Genomic DNA, 17469 nt, shown 5'->3' on the forward strand with positions numbered 1-17469 from the left:
CCTCCACAAAGGGTAGCTATGCTGACACACTGATGCCCACGCTAGAGCTCAGATTGGTGTAAGTTATGTCATGTGCAGGTGGGGGGGGGGAGGAGAGAGTGGCTTATTCACACACTTCCACCACATAAATTACACCAGCACAACCTGTAGTATAGACAAACTCTCAGATTATGACAATGGCCACCTGAAAGGATGTCATTTTAAAGAAGTGCTGAAATAGTTTCTTGTCCAACAGCCTGAGCACCCGAGTCCATTCATTTTTGAGATTTCTTTTCAACTACCATTTCCTTAAAAATAAAAAAAGATGTTTTACAGTCTCCTGTTGCTATATAAAGGCCCCTGACTTTGCTAATAACAGGGAATAGCAAACTGGACTATGCAAAAATATTTTTCTCCAGCCTAGTTCAGTTATTGAGTGCGTAGGTGTTAGTTATAACAACAGCAATTAGCAGATTTTAGACAGAAGTGTGATTTTTTTTTTGTTTGTTTTGGGGTGTTAAGCAAAAAAAGAGACTTCTCAAAAACAACAGAATTTTGTTTGAAATCATTACTGTACTGTTCCAGGTTTAATTAGTTCCTTTTTCCCCTCTTTCTTTCCATTTCTTGGGATACTTGCCTGCTTGTTTTTGGGTGTAGCTCAAACTCCCTGCTAATAAAATATTTCCCCTCTTTTTCATACAATAAATAAATAAATTCCCCTTGCAGTTTACAATATTAAACCCTCCATTCTCTGAACGGTTCTACATGTTGCAGGAAGTGGCAGCCTCTTTCCTGCCAGACCGCAGCCCTTGTAGATAAAAAAATAAAAATAAACTTTTAAAAAGCACAAAATAGAAAAGAACAAACAAAACAAACAATAGCAATAATAACACCTATTCCATCAGAACCAAAAGTGCTGGTTGGAGCTTCAAGTAAATACTCTTTCCCCCTACTGAATGCACCAGGACCATTTCCATTGGGGGTTCCCTGCTATAGCTGCAAAATAAGTTTGATCAAAGTGAGGTGTGGATCTGATTTCTGGTTATTCTGCACCTTGATGCCAATCCCAATCCTGTCAAAGTCACTGGCAGTCTTTCCACTGACTTAAATGGGCCTTGGGTTAGGTCAGCTGGATAGTCATATAGTGTAAAGTAATAGTAACAGTATAGTATTGCCATTTTGTTGTGAGGACCTTTTACAGCCACTGATGAATGATGACACTAGGTAAAGAGCAACTGCAAACAAGACCCTTCTGCTGTACCTGCAGCATTTTTTGTTTTGGGCATAATCGAAGAAACTCTCCAGTATGCATTAAGGATACTACTCTGGAATGCATCTCGCTTCAAGATAGCTGCACGTACTGAACAGTGAAGTGTGCTTAAAGTTATGCCAAGCATAAGTACCTTCCTGAATTGAGGCCTACATCTGCTACCTACGAAAGAGAAACTAATTAGAATACATTATGTGGCAGTTATAGGACAGAATGGGAATATTAAAGAAAGCTCAAAAACAACTGCATGCACCAGAGGATCAGTGAGCTTCGAAGGAGGATGCTGAAGCCGGAGGTGCTGCTGCAGCCAAAGCTGGCTACAGGTTTTGCTGGGCTCTGAGCAAGGTGGACGTGGGGGCTAGGGTGTGTAGGCTCAGCTCTGGGTCTCTGGAAAGGGCATGGGCTTGGACAGAAAGGGGCAGTACTGAAGGATAGCTTCCTTCACCCAGCCTTAGTGATGCCCGGACCAATTTGTGCAGGGCTCCGGAGATGATTTAAGGGCCCATGGCACTGGCTGCTGCCGCTGCCATGGTAGCAGCCCGAAACCCCAGGCTCTTTTTAATTCTTGCCCCCCGGGGCAGCTGTCCCCTTTACTCCCACTCTCCTCATGTTGGCATCCCTGGCTGCAGCCCGTGGCTTGAAGAGGTTTCCCTCATATACAGGGTTTAGTTTGGTTCAATGGTTTTCAGCTTCCCCACAACACAAATTGTTCCAGCTCTCAGTGCCTGGTTTGCTTTCATTGTCCAAACTGAAATGCTGAAAGTAACCAAACTGCATAACTAGGGCAAATTAAATTCATATCCTTGAAAACAGTTTCACTTTTAACGATGTAAGTTGTTGTTAGCAACCCCAGGCAGGAGGCATAAATTGTTGCTTTTTTAAAAGGGAACTGTGATGGGTGCATACTACACACAGGCCCTGAAAAGATTCATGTGGGCTTGGGGACCCAATTAGAGCCAGGCCTAACTGAACAAGCGGCTCAGCTAGGCTGGAGCAGACTGGATTATGAAGCCAGGATGTTAGCTGCAGAAGGGGGCTACAGAGAGACTGTCTGAGTTTGCTCTGGGGAGCAGAGAGGAAGGAAGGTGAAAACACAAGAGGTCAAAGAAGCATCAGGGTTCTGATCAACCCCAGAGGACCTGGGGGGAAAGGAAGCCTGAGATAGTTAGACAGGAAGAAACCAAAAGAAACAGCAGTGAGGGGTAGAACCACGCAGACCGTGGCTGCCTGTTACAAGGTCTCTCGGCTGGAACTCGGTGTAGGGGGCATGCCTGGGTTCCCTAACCAGCCCCTGGGAAGTGGCACAGGAGCACTGGAGATGCGCACTGGACAGCTGGTTTAGAGATATACTGGAAGGTGCAGATTCTGGAAGGTGCAGATTACAGTGCAGGGCCAAGCCACAGAAACACTGCATTTCCTGTCACAGAGAGTGAGAGAGATCAGGGCATGCGGGGAGCAGAGGAAGGGGCACTGGAGATGGACAGATCTGATCTCCAGAGCAAGCAGGAGGAGCTGCCCCTTGTGTGCGTGGTCCTGGGGCAGGGACACTTTCACATGAGTGAAGATTGGGGAAATACACTGTGGCTATGTCTACACTGGCCCCTTCTTCGGAAGGGGCATGCTAATTTTGAACTTGGGAATAGGGAAATCCGCGGGGGATTTAAATATCCCCCGCAGGATTTAAATAAACATGGACGCCGCTTTTTTTCCGGCTTGGGGAAAAGCTGGAAAAAAGTGTCTAAACTGACGCGATCCTCCGGAATAAAACCCTTTTCCGTAGGATCTCTTAAGTAGGAATAAGAGATCCTACGGAAAAGGGCTTTATTCCGGAGGATCGCGCCAGTCTAGACGCTTTTTTCCGGCTTTTCCCCAAGCCGGAAAAAAAGTGGCAGCCATGTTTATTTAAATCCCGCGGGGGATATTTAAATCCCCCGCGGATTTCCCTATTCCCAAGTTCAAAATTAGCATGCCCCTTCCGAAGAAGGGGCCAGTGTAGACGTAGCCCATGTATTTCAGCCATTATTCTGCATTTATTTTTGCGTGTTCCACTTTCTCTTGCCAGTGTCATATAGGTTACTTAAATGCATGTGTGTGTGCAGTTCTCAAGCACAATCACCATAAAAAAGATGTGTCTGGATCTCCTTCTGCATTAGCATCTCCCCACTATGCCAATTACCCATGTCAGCAACAGCTTACTCTTTCTACCTGCTGTCCAGTTCCAGCTTACCAGTGCTCCCAGGCCATGCTCAGGATCCATGGGAGTTACTGGGGGCTGCTCCCTTGCCCAGCTGTGCTCACCCCCCACCCTTGTGCATAAGAATTTTTTGATATTCTCTCATGCTCGTGCATGAATTAGGAAGTGAATCCAAACATGGGCGAAACTGATTGCCCACAGTGCTGGTAAATGCATGAAGAAAACAGAGAAATGTCTCTTGCAATTTCTCTACATTTGACTAATCTAAAGTACTAATCGGTGATAATAGTAAGGAAAGGTAATTTCTAGTGAAATGACATCTGTGTTGACAGTAACCCTTTAAATGGGATTTGAAACAGAAACCTAATACTGCCCCTTGAAAAATTATTTAAAAAAAATCCCTCCCAGCCCAGCCCTTGTTCCAAGTTTCTTCCCTGAGGCTGTATTTAAGGGTGAGGGGACTCAAAGGGTATCTCAGCATAATCATGGGGCTGCAGAGGAGTCTAAGGACCTCTTTTCTGGACTAGTCTCTGGGTTGCCTCGGGAAGAGCTCGGACTCCAGGAAGCAAAAAACAAAGCTAACTGTCCATTGGACAAGGCTAGGAATTCATCTGCTGCAATCTGAGACCATCTTTCTGTTACAGAAACTATTCCTATTGACTAATTTTGGACGAGTTTCCTCTTGCCTGCCTCCCCATCTCTCCCCTTCTCCCTCTCCTTTCAAAAAGCTAATTGGTACAAAATATCTCCCTCCGTCTTGGGGAAGAGAATTGCTGGCAGCCTCCAACCAGCACTTCCAAAGAAATACAAACAATAGCAAGGAAAAAAACATAAATACAATTACAGAAATACCCTGCCACCACCAGCCAAGACAGCATTCAATATCGATCTCTAGACACCAGCAAATGATCACTGAGCAACCCAGCCTACAGACTCATGGTAGTGGAAGACAAAACAGCTGATGCCACCTTGGAAGGAGACAAGTTGAATCCCCAGGGATGGAGAGCATTGTGCACTTGCATGCGCTCTCTCTCGTTCCCTCATAGTGTTTTTATTGTCTCCCTGCCATTTCTCAGCTGCTGGCTTTGGTGCAATTGATAATGACACAAACAGCAGCTGAGGTGGAAAATGCTCCACCAGGGCCCGTGATCCTGGTGCGGCTGTTTGCTGGCTCTGCTACACGTTTTCCCGATGTCCTCGGCATTTTGCTTCTCCCAGTGCACAGTCTAAGGGAGTGTGTTCATCCTTGTAGGGCTCAGTCACATCTCTCAAGGTTTAATGGGCGGGTGGTATGTTTAAAAGTCTGCAGAGACGCACAGCGTGTCTTATACGGGAGTGTTTGTCAGCGTAAGGCAGCAGCAGTCAGCATGGAAGGAAGGAGTCCCCCAGGCGCCCCTCGCTGGGGATTTAGTAAGATGTTTCTTCGCAACAAATCCCAGTCAAGTCCCTTTCTGACAGTTCTGTCAATCCAACCAAAACCAGCTACGCGAGGTCTTTAAGTCTGCCCAAGACGATATCAGTGCAACCCTTAGCTCCTTTCACCTCTTCTCATGCTCGGCGAGACGAGGGACTGTAAAGTGTACAGACAGTTTTAAAACATACAATTCTCTCTTTGGGTGTGTAGTGCAGAAATGCCCTTTGAAAGAAGGGTGGCGCTTGTGCAGAGAAGCAGTTAAGAGGTGAGGTATGGGAGCTAGTGCTTACTGCTTTCTTTCTCCCCACTGCCAGATTTTGAGCTCCATTCTGTTTCAAAGGGTGGCCACATTATAATCCATCTAGATAAGGCAGAGCTCCTGGATGTTACTGCATTTCCCCTGCTGTCCCCTGGAGAATCAGAAAGGAGGAGCACAGGGCAAACACAAGCCTTACAAACAAGGATGTGAGCCATGTGAGCAGAGGACAGCGGCGGTCCCTTTCCACTTGCCCTTTTCCTGCTTCCCCAGCTGATCCTGTGCTCAGGTTTTCCTTTTCTCAGTCTAATCACACGTTTCCATATAGAAACCCAGCTCTGAGGGCTCTTACGTGATCCAAAAGGCCCTCCTCTCCTCCAGCAAACTGATGGATCTGTTTGTGAGGGTCTCTGGGTTGCTGGCCAGTTTATAGCCAAACAAACTCATGGCTGGCCCGCAGACACTCTGCACCACCTGGGCCAGCTTGAAGGGGATGCTGAAGCGCCACTTCTCGAACTGCTCTGAGGAGTTCTTCTGGGTGGAGTAGATGCCATTGCTGTCCTGCGGCGCCTGGGTGTTCTTCTGGATCCATTCCTCCACCTGCGGGGTGAGGCTGATGCCAGCAAACCTGTACATCTCCTTGGCGTTTTGGAGGGGTGACCTGGCAATATCCTCATAGCGGATCAGCATGTAGCGGCCCTGCAGCCACGCTGGCTGCTTCAGGCCAAGTTCAGCCGAGAGACGGATGCTCTCGCAGTTCCCCCGCAGCCTCTGCACTTCATCCTCATTTAGGGGAGCTTCACCTTCTGAAGCCCATTTCTTCCACGTTTCATACTTGCCCGAGAAGGCCACAATGCGAGAGGCCAGCACTGCCCGGGGGTCCCGCACTAGCTGGATGATCCTCATGTCTAGGCGAGGGTCTTCAACCAGGGGTCGTAAGAACTCCAGCTGCCGAATTCGCACTGTCTTGAGTGCCATGTGATCCTTGTGCAGGCAGGCCTCTGCAGCAAGGGTCACGTTGAGGGGGCCGCAGCGCCGGTTCTTGCAGTGGTACTTCTCAAAGACCTTCTTGACGAAAGGGGTGCAAACAGGGTCTTCGCACAGGGAGCGGCTTGAGCCCCGCCGGAACATGAACGGGGTCAGGTGGTCCTCCGGGAGCGGGGTGATGAAGTTCTCTAGGATGTAGAGGTCACAGAGGAACAGCTGCTTCAACACATCTCGGTAGACAAGGGCTGACCCCACCGCGTTTGCGCCACCGGGCTCAAATGAAACCGTCCTCTCGATGTGCCACAATGGCTCAAAGAGGTAGAAAATGTTGCCCTGTTGGTTGAAGAACTCTCCCACAAAGGAGGAACCTGTGCGGGTGGTGGCCATGAGGAGGACGTGTCTCCGGGGTTCCTGTGCCATGGCAGGCTCCCTGCTCCCCCCCAGCTGCAGGGTGACATTCTGAAGCTGGCTCTTGAGCTGCAAGAAGGCAGAGTCCAGCTCACTGAGGGACAAGAGGGACCCATTTTCTGACAGCACTAGGCCAGGGTCTGTGCTGTTGGCCTCCATCAGAGATTGTGGGGTTTGTTTCAGCTTGTCTGATACCCTGCAAACAAAGAGAACAAAACCACAAAGAAAAACCATGAGGCTGGGGTTAAAAAGGGGCACATTTAGATTTTTCACCTCTGAGCATTTGAGGGCAAGGCTTATTTCACCTGAGGCCTAAAGAAGTCAGTGATTTCAGCTTACTCCCTTGTGCCCCGCTGCCTGTGTCGCAAAGCCCACACAGACTGGCACAACTGGCAGCTTCTTCAGGAGAGGTCTGGTTTGGGAGCAGCAAGTCAGAGCTGTACGTCGGGATTAATGGGCATTGGTGGAGCTATCAGGGGACCCAGAAGTAGAGCCGCAGGGCTTGCTGCAGGTCAGGACTGTGGGACTCCGGTAGAACAGCTTGCGCCACCCGTGTCCACTCTAGTCACCCTTCATTTTCTCAATCATTAACATTTATCAGGTTTTAAAACAAAAGCCCAACAGCATGTCTACACTGGAAACTGGCATCGCTACATCTCTTCATGCCTCTGAAAGACGTCGTTCAGCTGACCTAACCCCGTATAGACAGACAAAGTCTTCCATTGATTCACTACCCCCTCTCGCAGAAGTGGATTAACTAGAGTGAAGGGAGAAACTCTCCTGTCACTACAACAGCTGCACTGAAATGCTGCTGCACCTGCACCACTGCAGGTATGTCATGGTAGTGTAAGTGCAGACATAGGCTTAAATAAAAACCCTTTTAATTCCCTCAGTACAGGCAAGTTGGCAGTTTCAGCTAGACACTTTGGTATCTCCTTACTTGTTATAGTCTATCTTGCTACAATCGTCTATGATGCCCATCACCAGTGTGATTGGCAGGCACATTCTCAAAGTGCGAGACTTACAAAGTAATCCGATGATCTAGGAGTCACTATAAAAATGTTTGGGTTGATGGAGCAGGCTGTTAACTGAAAGAGGGAAGAACTTGAAAAACCAAGACTAAGCACTGCTGCAAGAAGACCTTTCTCTGTAGACAGCTGTAGTGACAGACTGAGATTGTAATGGAAAGGTGACAGGGTGACAGGAAGAGAAGGGAAACAAAGCAGAAAAAAGAAAGTAATAATGGGAAAAGAGAAGAGATAAAGAAATGGAAAACCTTACTAAGGAAACGACTGGAAGAGATTTTAATGAAATGTGTGGTGTCACTCCAACGCTAACATGCTCGTTGCTGGGATATCTAGGTATGTGAATGAGAAACTCCTTCAGGCTAAACCCCGGAATTCAGAAACAGAATTAATGGCCTTCACATTCCAGGGGGGAGAAATGTATCCAGTTCTGAGGGGCTGGAAGGCTCACTGCAGATAGCTGGGGTGAAGGCTACATTGAGGATGAAGAGAAATCCCCTCCCAATATAACAAGAGTTTGCTCCCTCTTTTTTCCTACCTTGAAATGATATTGTTTTCCTTCTCGATAATGACAAGAGCTACAACAAACACCAGGAGAATGGCATATTTGCTCTTCATTCTCAGGCAGTGCCGCAGGTCCCGGATATCCTGGGGTAAAGTGTGTCCTTTATCCATGGGGAGAGACTGGGGTGTCCAAGGTTTTGCCTCGGAAAGTCCCTCCCCCTCCAAGGAGAATAAAGGAGCACCTCCCTGGCTCCTACTGCTTTGCAGCTATCTAGACGGCATCGTCCAGTTTTAATACTTCCTGATCAGGCTGGTGACGCCCTTGCCCTGCACAGAGAGAGAAAAGGGGAAATGTTAGCATGGGGAATGAAAAGATGGGTTGCCTGGAATATACCAATTGAAGCTTTTTAACCTTTACAGGGACAGCATCTTTTATATGGTGGATGCTCTAGTTAGATTCCAAGAGTTATACAATATGCTGATGCAGGGAAATGTCCACTGTGATTTACCCCTGCCCAATTACTGTGATATTTCCTCTAGTATCTGCTCAGAGGCTTCAACAGACTGCCCCGCACAAAGAACTTTTTCTCCCCCTGGCCCACTGCTGCCTCAGACAGTCAATAAGGGTATATCTACACTAGTTTGTTAATTCGAGCTAGGTAGGCAAATCAGGCAACCGGAGTTGCAAATGAAGCCCAGGATTTAAATATCCCGGCTTTATTTGCATGTTCCTATCCGGCCGACATTTTTAAATCCCCGTTAGTTCGAACGAACTGCCCACGGCTACACGCGGCAGTTTAAAGTTAATCCGAACTAAGGACTTAGTTCGGATTAACTGTTACACCTCATTCCACGAGGAGTTGGCTAAGCATCCTTTTTTATACTTTAACTTTCTTATCTAACTTGGCATGTCTTGATTTGTTACCTTAGCTTCGTGTTGCAGCGTTATCGGTTAGCATATTTCAACTCTATTCCACTCAGTAACAACCACCAGTATAGCTTACTTAAGCAATAGCAATTAGCAAATTTCCCTAACTCAAGTAATACATGCAATCTAGTCCTTGAGAAATGGGTCTAAACAGCTAGTTCCTCTACAGCTTCTAAAACATACGCAATCAGCTAAATGATACGTGCTGTTTCAAGCTTAAGTAATGGAAAGGGGAAGAAGCACACATAGTTTTTACTATATTTTACTACACTGTCACCTGAGGATGACGGTCAAAGTGCAGTAAGAGAGGAAGGTAGGAAGGTATGTGGAGAGGTGGATTCCTTACTTATAAGTGAATCAAAAATGTCAGGACTTGATGCTTTGGAAACATATAGCTCTCTGCTCAGCCTCCGAAGAGAACTGCTCTAACAACCAGTTAGGAAAATATCTGCTGCTCTCAACATCTGGAGAGCGGGTGGTGTCAGAGGTCTGTAGACAATTCCTTTGTGCTGAATTCAACCAAATTTCCCCTAACAATGACAGCAATAAACATGCAAGGGGCCTCCTCCTCTTTAGAACCTCCATCCTGCTCTGTAGGAACAGCTATCAAGAGCATCCGCCAGCCTCTGCCTCTTATTATCACCCTGTTCCAAAACTAAATCTTGTGAAAGAGCCCCCTTGCTGCACTTCCCCTCCAGCAGCCTCCCTCCCCCGCACCTATCAGAGTCTCAGTTCTCAGATCTGATACAACTATCTACATTTTTTTCCACCCCACCAGTTCTTCAGCTGCTGTGCCCTACAGGCCCTCCTTGTGAATCACCAATGAGGGGCACGAGAAGGGGGAGGGGATGAGGAAGGCAGCCTTGTTCTCCATCACCCTGCCAGTGGACAACAAACAGGGCCTCTGTGGAAGAAAACAGAAGGCAGGGAATATTTTCCTCACTCGGATTTGTTGAAACAGCACCAGAACCAACAAATCCTGCGTGGAAGTAAGGGCCCTGCTGTTTCCTTTCCACTCGCCTGTCAGGACTAGCCAGGGCAAAGAGAGAGCACCTGAAAGTGCCTTGACACACAGGCTTGTTGCAAATGGAATTCCTGCTTCATTAGTCACCATTCCAGCCTGATGCTGTTAGTTTATACTCAGGCCCCAGCCTGAAGGCAATGTATTTTTGGAAGGGAGCTTTATAGTTTTTCAGCCATTAAGAGGAAACGGTGTAGGGAATCAAAGACTTCCGTGCTCATATCCTTCTTGCTTGATTTCCTAGAGCACCACACAGCATTCTCATTTTCCAGAAGTCACCAGCTCTTTGTTGTACGGACAATGTCCTTTTGGGGTTTTTTTTTTTTTTTTTAAGACTTCATCTACACTTCTAAAATTAAAGCACTGCCAGAGAAGAGAAAGTGTGGTCATGACGCCAGTGCTGGGAGAGAGCCTGCCCAGCACTCTATGAAAACCACCTCGGCGAGGGGCATAGCAAACACAGTGCCCTTCACACTGGCACTTTTCAGCGCTGTCATTTGCTGCATTCAGGGGGAGGCGTTTTTTCACACCCCGAGCCAGAAAATTACAGTGCAGTAAAGTGGCAGCGTAGACTTAGCCTAAGTGATCATTGAAAACTGCTTTTTTGCTAATTTAGAATTTCGTACCTGTACAAGAGACCAAGGGTGGCATTTCGGGAGAGCAGGGTGGGAGGAGCGGGGAGCAGCTGTGTGTGCTGGGATGCAGCTTTTCTTCCCATTCTTCAGATGACAAGGGAGCGAGGGGAAAGTACTTGGATTCCCTGTATACCTCTCACTCCTGGCTGGTGAAGGGAGAAAGCCACAGAATCCACTTTGCTCTTGGTCCCTGATCATCAGGGGAACGGGATGAAAAGCAAGTTGTGTCCTGGTACAAGTGGCTGCAGCTTCTCCTCCCCCCTCCCGCACGAAACTCTGCCCTTGCAAGGGATGAAATTCATACACATGTCCAAATTTATACTGTTGTGACTGGAGCTGTGTGTGACTTTCCTGTCTAAGGCTTCACAGAGATCTTTCCTACGGCTTCAGTTCAACAGAACTCTGCCTAGGTCCACCAAGAGGTTTGTGAGACTCAGAAAACTTTGTAGTCAACATTGGCCCAAGTACTGGTTTAGTAATGAAACCCCCAAATTTGCAGACTTGGCTTTAGTTTGGGTTTTCAATACAAATACGTGTGCAGCTCCAATAGTGACTCCAAGCCACAGTCCCATATGATCACAAATATGAGGTTGCACAGTACATGGCTCCTACTTTGGATTAATAGTATATCTTAAGACGTTACATACAAACGCTATGTATGCAGCACATTCATCCCCTGGGGATGAGGCATATTGTTGGTTAGGCACAACACATGTTTGTCTTGCAAGTCAGAGCCATGTGCTTAGCAGATTTACAGACTGTTTCTTAACTAATGGCAGCTTCCTGTTTTGTAGATATTAATATAACAATCGTTACATAGTGTTTTCCATAATTATGGTGAAAATCTCAGTTGAGTATTTTCTTATGCCCAGAGGTTATGCTGATTCCCCAGATGTTCCCAATGGTAATGTCACCTTTACAAAAGGCAAATATCCAGTTTCTCATTTGGCTTAGTCCAGGGGTGTCCAAACTTTTTTCAAAGAGGGCCAGATTTGAAGAAGTGGACATGCGTGAGGGCTGTCCCCGCACTCTCAGCCCCAAGGCGGAGGGCCCGCAGGGTCGGAGGCGGGCAGAGAGCGCAGGGCACGCCGGCCTCACGGCGGCCCGGGGGCAGGGCGAACCCGCAGCCGAGCGGGGGAGCGGGGCTGCGGACGTGCCCTACAGGGCAGGCTCTAGGACCGCGGAGGCCATGGGCGGCAGCGGCGCGGCCGGAAGCGGCGCGCTGGGCGCGCCAGTTCAGAAGAGCGCCGGGGAGCCAGGAGAGGGGGAGGAAGCGGGGGCCGTATTAAATCGGAACACGGGCCGCAATTGGCCCGCGGGCCGGACTTTGGACATGCCTGGCTTAGTCCAAACTCCATTTAAGTTGATAGGAGTCTTTACATTCACATGAATAGCAGTTAACATAGGAACAGCCATTCTAGGTCAAACCAAAGGTCCATCTAGCCTAGTATTCTGTCTTTTGTCAGTGGCCAATGTCAGGAGCCCCAGAGGGAATGAAAAGACCAGGCAATCATCAACTGAACCATTCCCTGTCACTCATTCCCAGCTTCTGGCAGAGACTACGGATATTATCCCTGCCCATCCTGGCTAATAGCCACTGATGGACCTATCTTTCATAATTTACCTACCGTATATACTCGAGTATAAGCCGACCCGAATATAAGCCGAGGCACCTAATTTTACCACAAAGAACTGGGAAAAAATATTGACTCGAGTATAAGCCTAGGGTAGGAAATGAGGCAGCTACTGGTAAATGTAAAAAATGAAGATAGATACCAATAAAATTACATGAATATTTATTTCAAAGAAAAACAATAACCTAGCTCTGTAAGTGGAAAAGGGGGTCAACAAAAACAATATGGTATCAAAAATACCGTAACTTTAAAAGTACAACAACCTTAGCTCAATCAGCAACCAAGCTCAATCAGCTCCCCATAGCTCTTTTCCTCAGGTGTCCCGGCTTCCTAGCTGTTTTCGTGTTTTTAGCTGAGGGAAACTTGCAGATGGCAACTCCCTCTCCACATATACCATTCCCCCGACACAGAGGATAAAATATTTCCACAATTCCTGGGCAGATCCTGCTTTCCATAAGGATTTTATCCTTTCCATTCAGGCCCCTTACCTTATCTCTTCTCTTCAGCCTGCGCCGAGCCGCGCTTCTGCCTCCGGACCCGCCCCCTGCCCACAGCACAGTGACAAGCCAATCACTGGCAGTCATTGTGCAGCCAACAAGCCTATGTATGTGCGCTGTTCATCGCACATACATAGAGCTTTCAGACCTCAGAAATTGACACGAGATACTTTGATGATGAATTTACAGTGCAGTCCATAACAATAACACCTCCTGACAGATACGACAACCTGGATGCCTTAGAACCTGACCAGCGTACTCACTTTCCTCAGTTCTCGAGACGCTGACTCGAGTATAAGCCGAGGGGGGCATTTTTCAGCACAAAAAATGTGCTGAAAAACTCGGCTTATACTCGAGTATATACGGTAATTCTTTTTTGAACCCTGTTGTAATCCTGGACTTCACAACATCCTCTGGTGAAGAGTTCCACAGGCTGACTACTCTTTGTGTGAAGAAGTACTTCCTTTTATTTGTTTTACACCTGCTGCCTCTTAATTTTCACTTGGTGCCCCCTCCTTCTTGTGTTATGAGAAGTTAATAGCAGTTCCTTATTTACTATCTCCACAACAGTCATGATTTTATAGACTTCAATCATAACCCTCCTTAATTGTTTCTTTTCCAAGCTGAGAAGTCCTAGTGCTTTTCATCTCTTTTCATATGGAAACCATTCCATATCCCTAATAATTTTTGTTGGCTTTTCCCAGATCTTTTCCAACATATCTTTTCTTGAAATGGGACGACCACATCTACATGCAGTATTCAAGATGTGAACAAACCATGGATTTATATTGAGGCAATAAGATATTTTCTGTATTATTCTGTATCCCAGAGCTACTCAATACCGGGCTGCACGTGGCCCACAGCCCCTTTTGTTTGTGGCCCACGGTGCAGTTTGGGTTTACGCGGACCTCAACATGCAGCCCGCAGGTGGGATCCTTTGAACATGGTCTCCACTGGGAATATGCTCCACAATGGTGAGGCATCTCCCAGGCTGGGTGAGCACTGAAAAATGCAAGCAGACGGGCTGGGCTGGCTGGAACAGACTGGTATAGAGTGTCGGCATTTCTAGCCCCCAGGGAGGAGATACCGGGAGCGCTGGGGCATTGTGTGAAAGAAGCTATTTGCATATATATGTGCATGTACATGCAACCACACTTAAGTTGTGGCTCTCGGCATGTGCTGTGAGTATCATTGTGGCCCCCGGAGCTTCCAAAGTTGAGTAGCTCTACTCTATCCCTTTGTTAATGATTCCCAACATTCCGTTTTTTTGACTGCTGCTGCACATTGAGTTAAATCTGGGCTGTGCAGTGCATGTCGTCTAGTAGCCTGACTACCGGACAGGGAACTAGAAACTTCTGCATATCAGGCATGGTTCTAACAATGATTTCATTTGTTGCCAGGAGAAAGTGACCTAACCATGCTGCCTCTGTTATCTCAGCTGTAAAATGGAGATACTAATTCTTAGATCCCACAATGGAGAGTTTAGATTACATTATATTTGTAAATTACAGATGAAGGACACTACATGATGCAGGTGCAAAATGTCCTTATTACAAGAACGCAAGGGAAGAGGAGTAAAGAGATTCTTGTGATTAAGGCCCAGGACTGGAACCCAGAAGATTAAAATGAATTTCTTGTTTTCCCACAGACTTCCTATGTGACCTGGCCAAGTCATATTATCACTCTATGCCTTCTCCTCCGTATCCGTACCATGGGTATTCCCGCAATAGGGACACCTGGAGTACTGAGATTCCCTGTCAGTGTAAATAGAGGCCAGTTAGGAAGAGCATACCAATCACCAAAACAACGCAGAACAGTCAGGGGCATTTTCTCCTTGTTGGTTTTTTTTTTTGCATAAAAGTGTTGGGGGGTGGTGATGGGGTGTATCACTGATGGAGTTACACTGGGCCAGTTGGCAGAGAGTCCCACCGCCACAGCCCTGCTGGGCATGCTCCGACTGGAGACTGGCTATAAAAGCCTCTGGAGCAGCTCAGTTAGGGCTGACTGCTGAAGGGGAAGGAGGTGCTAAGGGAGGGCCACAGGAGGAAGCACAGCTGGACCAAAGAGAGGCAGCCGGGCTCTGCACGACAACCAGAAAAGCTGCAGAATGAGAGCAAGCATACGGAGAAGACGTCTACCAGGAAGTGGTAGGAACTAGCCCAGGGCAGGGAATTGCTCCCTGAGAGCTCAGCGTGTAGTGGCAGGATTCCCCACAGAGCAAGCAGTGGACTGTGCTTCTGCCAATAGGGCCCTGGTCCCCCTACCTCCTCCATACGTATCCCCAGCTCGGGGGAAGGGGAAGGAGTTTTACCAAGGATGTATTGACTAAGGCTGCAGGGCCATAACACCTTGATTAGAGGGACTGTGGTGTGGACTAGAGCCGCAGGGCCGTAATATCCTGACTAAAGGGGCTTATACATGGACTTAGGCCACTGGGCCATATTACCTGGAAGAGAGGGGATTAGTATATATGGACTGAGGCCTCTGGGCCATATTACCTTGCATACAGGGATATGTATATTAATTGTGGCTGCTGGGCAGTATGACCCTGCACACAGGGGCATGTATATTGAATGTGGCCACTAGGCTGTAATAACCTGAGTACAGAGGGGTGACTATTTGATTGAGGCCATTGGGGCCATGACACCCTGAGTAAAGGGGAAATTATAGCGACTGAGATCGTTGAGCCATGCCATAATAGACTCAGAGGTTGTGAGTTTACTCAACCAAGAGATTACAGCTGAGGGGCCTCCAAGGGCTTGTCACCCCTCAACAGGGGGTTTCTGATTTGTTGTGTACAGTCAATCGCTCTCCATTAGGTGAGAGAGGGAGAGACTAGTGAAGAGCAGAGCCCAGAAATGTGCATTTGTGTCACTGGCCTAGAGGAGATTATGAAACAGATACCTAGGAATATCACTCACTCTGTAGAGTCTCTGCTCTTCCCTACTTCTCAACTGCACAGAACAGGGAGCTTCTTGCAATTGGTCTCACAAAGACTTTTATTTGCAGTTGGACTTTGAAATAACTTGATTTCATTATTTTACAGATGGGTGTCTCTTCCCCAGTACAAACTTGACAGCAAGCAACACTCTTTCAATCCTCACTAGTTAGAGCACAGCCCCCACAGTGCTATGGATTAATCAGTTTCTCAGATCATGTGACTATGATGAGAAACTTAAGTCACAGGAAACGTTTCTCTCTGAGTAGTATCTAAGAGCAAAGATATTTAGTTTTCTGCAGCAGCTTTGTTTGTGGTGGAGGAGGGGTACAGGAAGATTCAAAATAGCTCAACACATTTTATTTGGTACTGTTTTTCACATAGTTTGTTTATTCCCCTTTTCTACTTCACAAACAACTAAGAAAATAATTATTGATAGTATATAGAAAAAACACTTGCCCCACTGTATGTACTGGGGCAAATTTCACTTGGATTCCATTTTTTAAAGGCCTGATTCTCTATTGCATCTTGTGTAGTCATTCACAATGGTACAATGTGAGTGAAAAGTGGATATAGTTGTATTTTGCACCCATGTTTGCACTGGTGTAAATGCTTGCACAGGGCAACTGAAAATCACACCCTCCATGTTTAAAACTAATAGAAAAGGAGTCGGTGTGTCAGGGACAAAGGGACAGAGTGGAACAGTTTGACTAAGAGTCAATCACTAGCCATCTTTAAATAAGATAGATGCATTTGTTAGAGACAGACACTGGCTTTAAGATCAGAAGGGATCATCATGATCATCTAGAGTCTGACCTTCTACACACTGCAGGCCACACACCCTCTCCCACTCCTGTACTCTTAATCACTGCATGATTTACTGACATCCTCAAATCATGGTTTAACAATTACAAGTGGTTAGAGACTCAACCTTTTACACTTGTTTAAACCTGCAAGGGACCCAGGCCCCATGCTGCTGAAGATGCGGGGGAAGGCTGCAGTGGATAATAAAAATAATTCCTTTAACTATTTCAACTATGATTTTTGTGCAAACAAGATATACATTAATTAGGAACAAAAAACAGGACTATGTAGCACTTTAAAGACTAACAAGATGGTTTATTAGATGATGAGCTTTCGTGGGCCAGACCCACTTCCTCAGATCAAATAGTGGAAGAAAATAGTCACAACCATATATACCAAAGGATACAATTTTAAAAAATGAACACATATGAAAAGGACAAGGCAGCGATATAACTGTAGCACCTGCTTTCTAATGAATACCTTTTTCAGTCAATCTGGATTCTGTAAATTGCTGCAAACTGTCTTTGGTAAAACTCTTCTGGAATTTAATAGAGAGAGAAACTTTCTGTAGGTTTGGGAATAATCGGATGGAATCTAACAGAGATTTACATCCCTGATATAAAATTATAAAAGATAGTTTTAAAACCCATGGAAAGGATATTGTTCTCTATCAAAGTCTATACTGCATTATTGATTTTATTCCTATTACATTCTATAGCCCTTTTCAGTAAGGGCTGAACTTGGGCTGAGAGAGGGCCAAGTTTGGTATACTTAAAAGCTGAAGGGTCTGTTTATAAATGACTGAGATTCTGGAAAAACTTAAACAACAAATAGTTTAATAGATTCTTGGTTCTGGACTTCCAACTTTCGCATCATCTGCAAAAGTGGTCTGTGCCCACGAAAACTCATGATAACATCTACATGTTTTGTTAGTCTTTATAGTGCTATTAAACTATTTAAGTTGTTCCTGTTACA

The 17469-nt window shown here is 46.5% G+C and overlaps 1 protein-coding gene across 5 annotated transcripts in view; it reads right to left on the minus strand.

Moving 5' to 3' along the window:
• Window positions 1–532: 532 nt before the first annotated feature.
• The window catches only part of CHST3 (carbohydrate sulfotransferase 3), a 58329-nt gene continuing 41392 nt past the window's right edge, over window positions 533–17469 (minus strand). For 3 of the 5 annotated variants that reach the window (XM_075934947.1, XM_075934948.1, XM_006121499.3), the window contains 2 exons: window positions 8072–8364; window positions 3167–6704 (listed from right to left, as the gene is read on the minus strand). In XM_075934947.1, coding sequence (XP_075791062.1) covers window positions 5462–6704; window positions 8072–8208 — 1380 coding nt within the window. In that variant the 5' untranslated portion in view covers window positions 8209–8364 and the 3' untranslated portion in view covers window positions 3167–5461. Of the gene's footprint in view, window positions 2845–3166; window positions 6705–8071; window positions 8365–9785; window positions 9870–17469 lie in introns of those variants that run through there. The other 2 variants (XR_012905598.1, XM_075934949.1) reach the window with 2 other exon arrangements.

Source organism: Pelodiscus sinensis, chromosome 8 (assembly GCF_049634645.1).
Source record: "Pelodiscus sinensis isolate JC-2024 chromosome 8, ASM4963464v1, whole genome shotgun sequence".
In the NCBI taxonomy this organism is placed as follows: Eukaryota; Metazoa; Chordata; order Testudines; family Trionychidae; genus Pelodiscus; species Pelodiscus sinensis.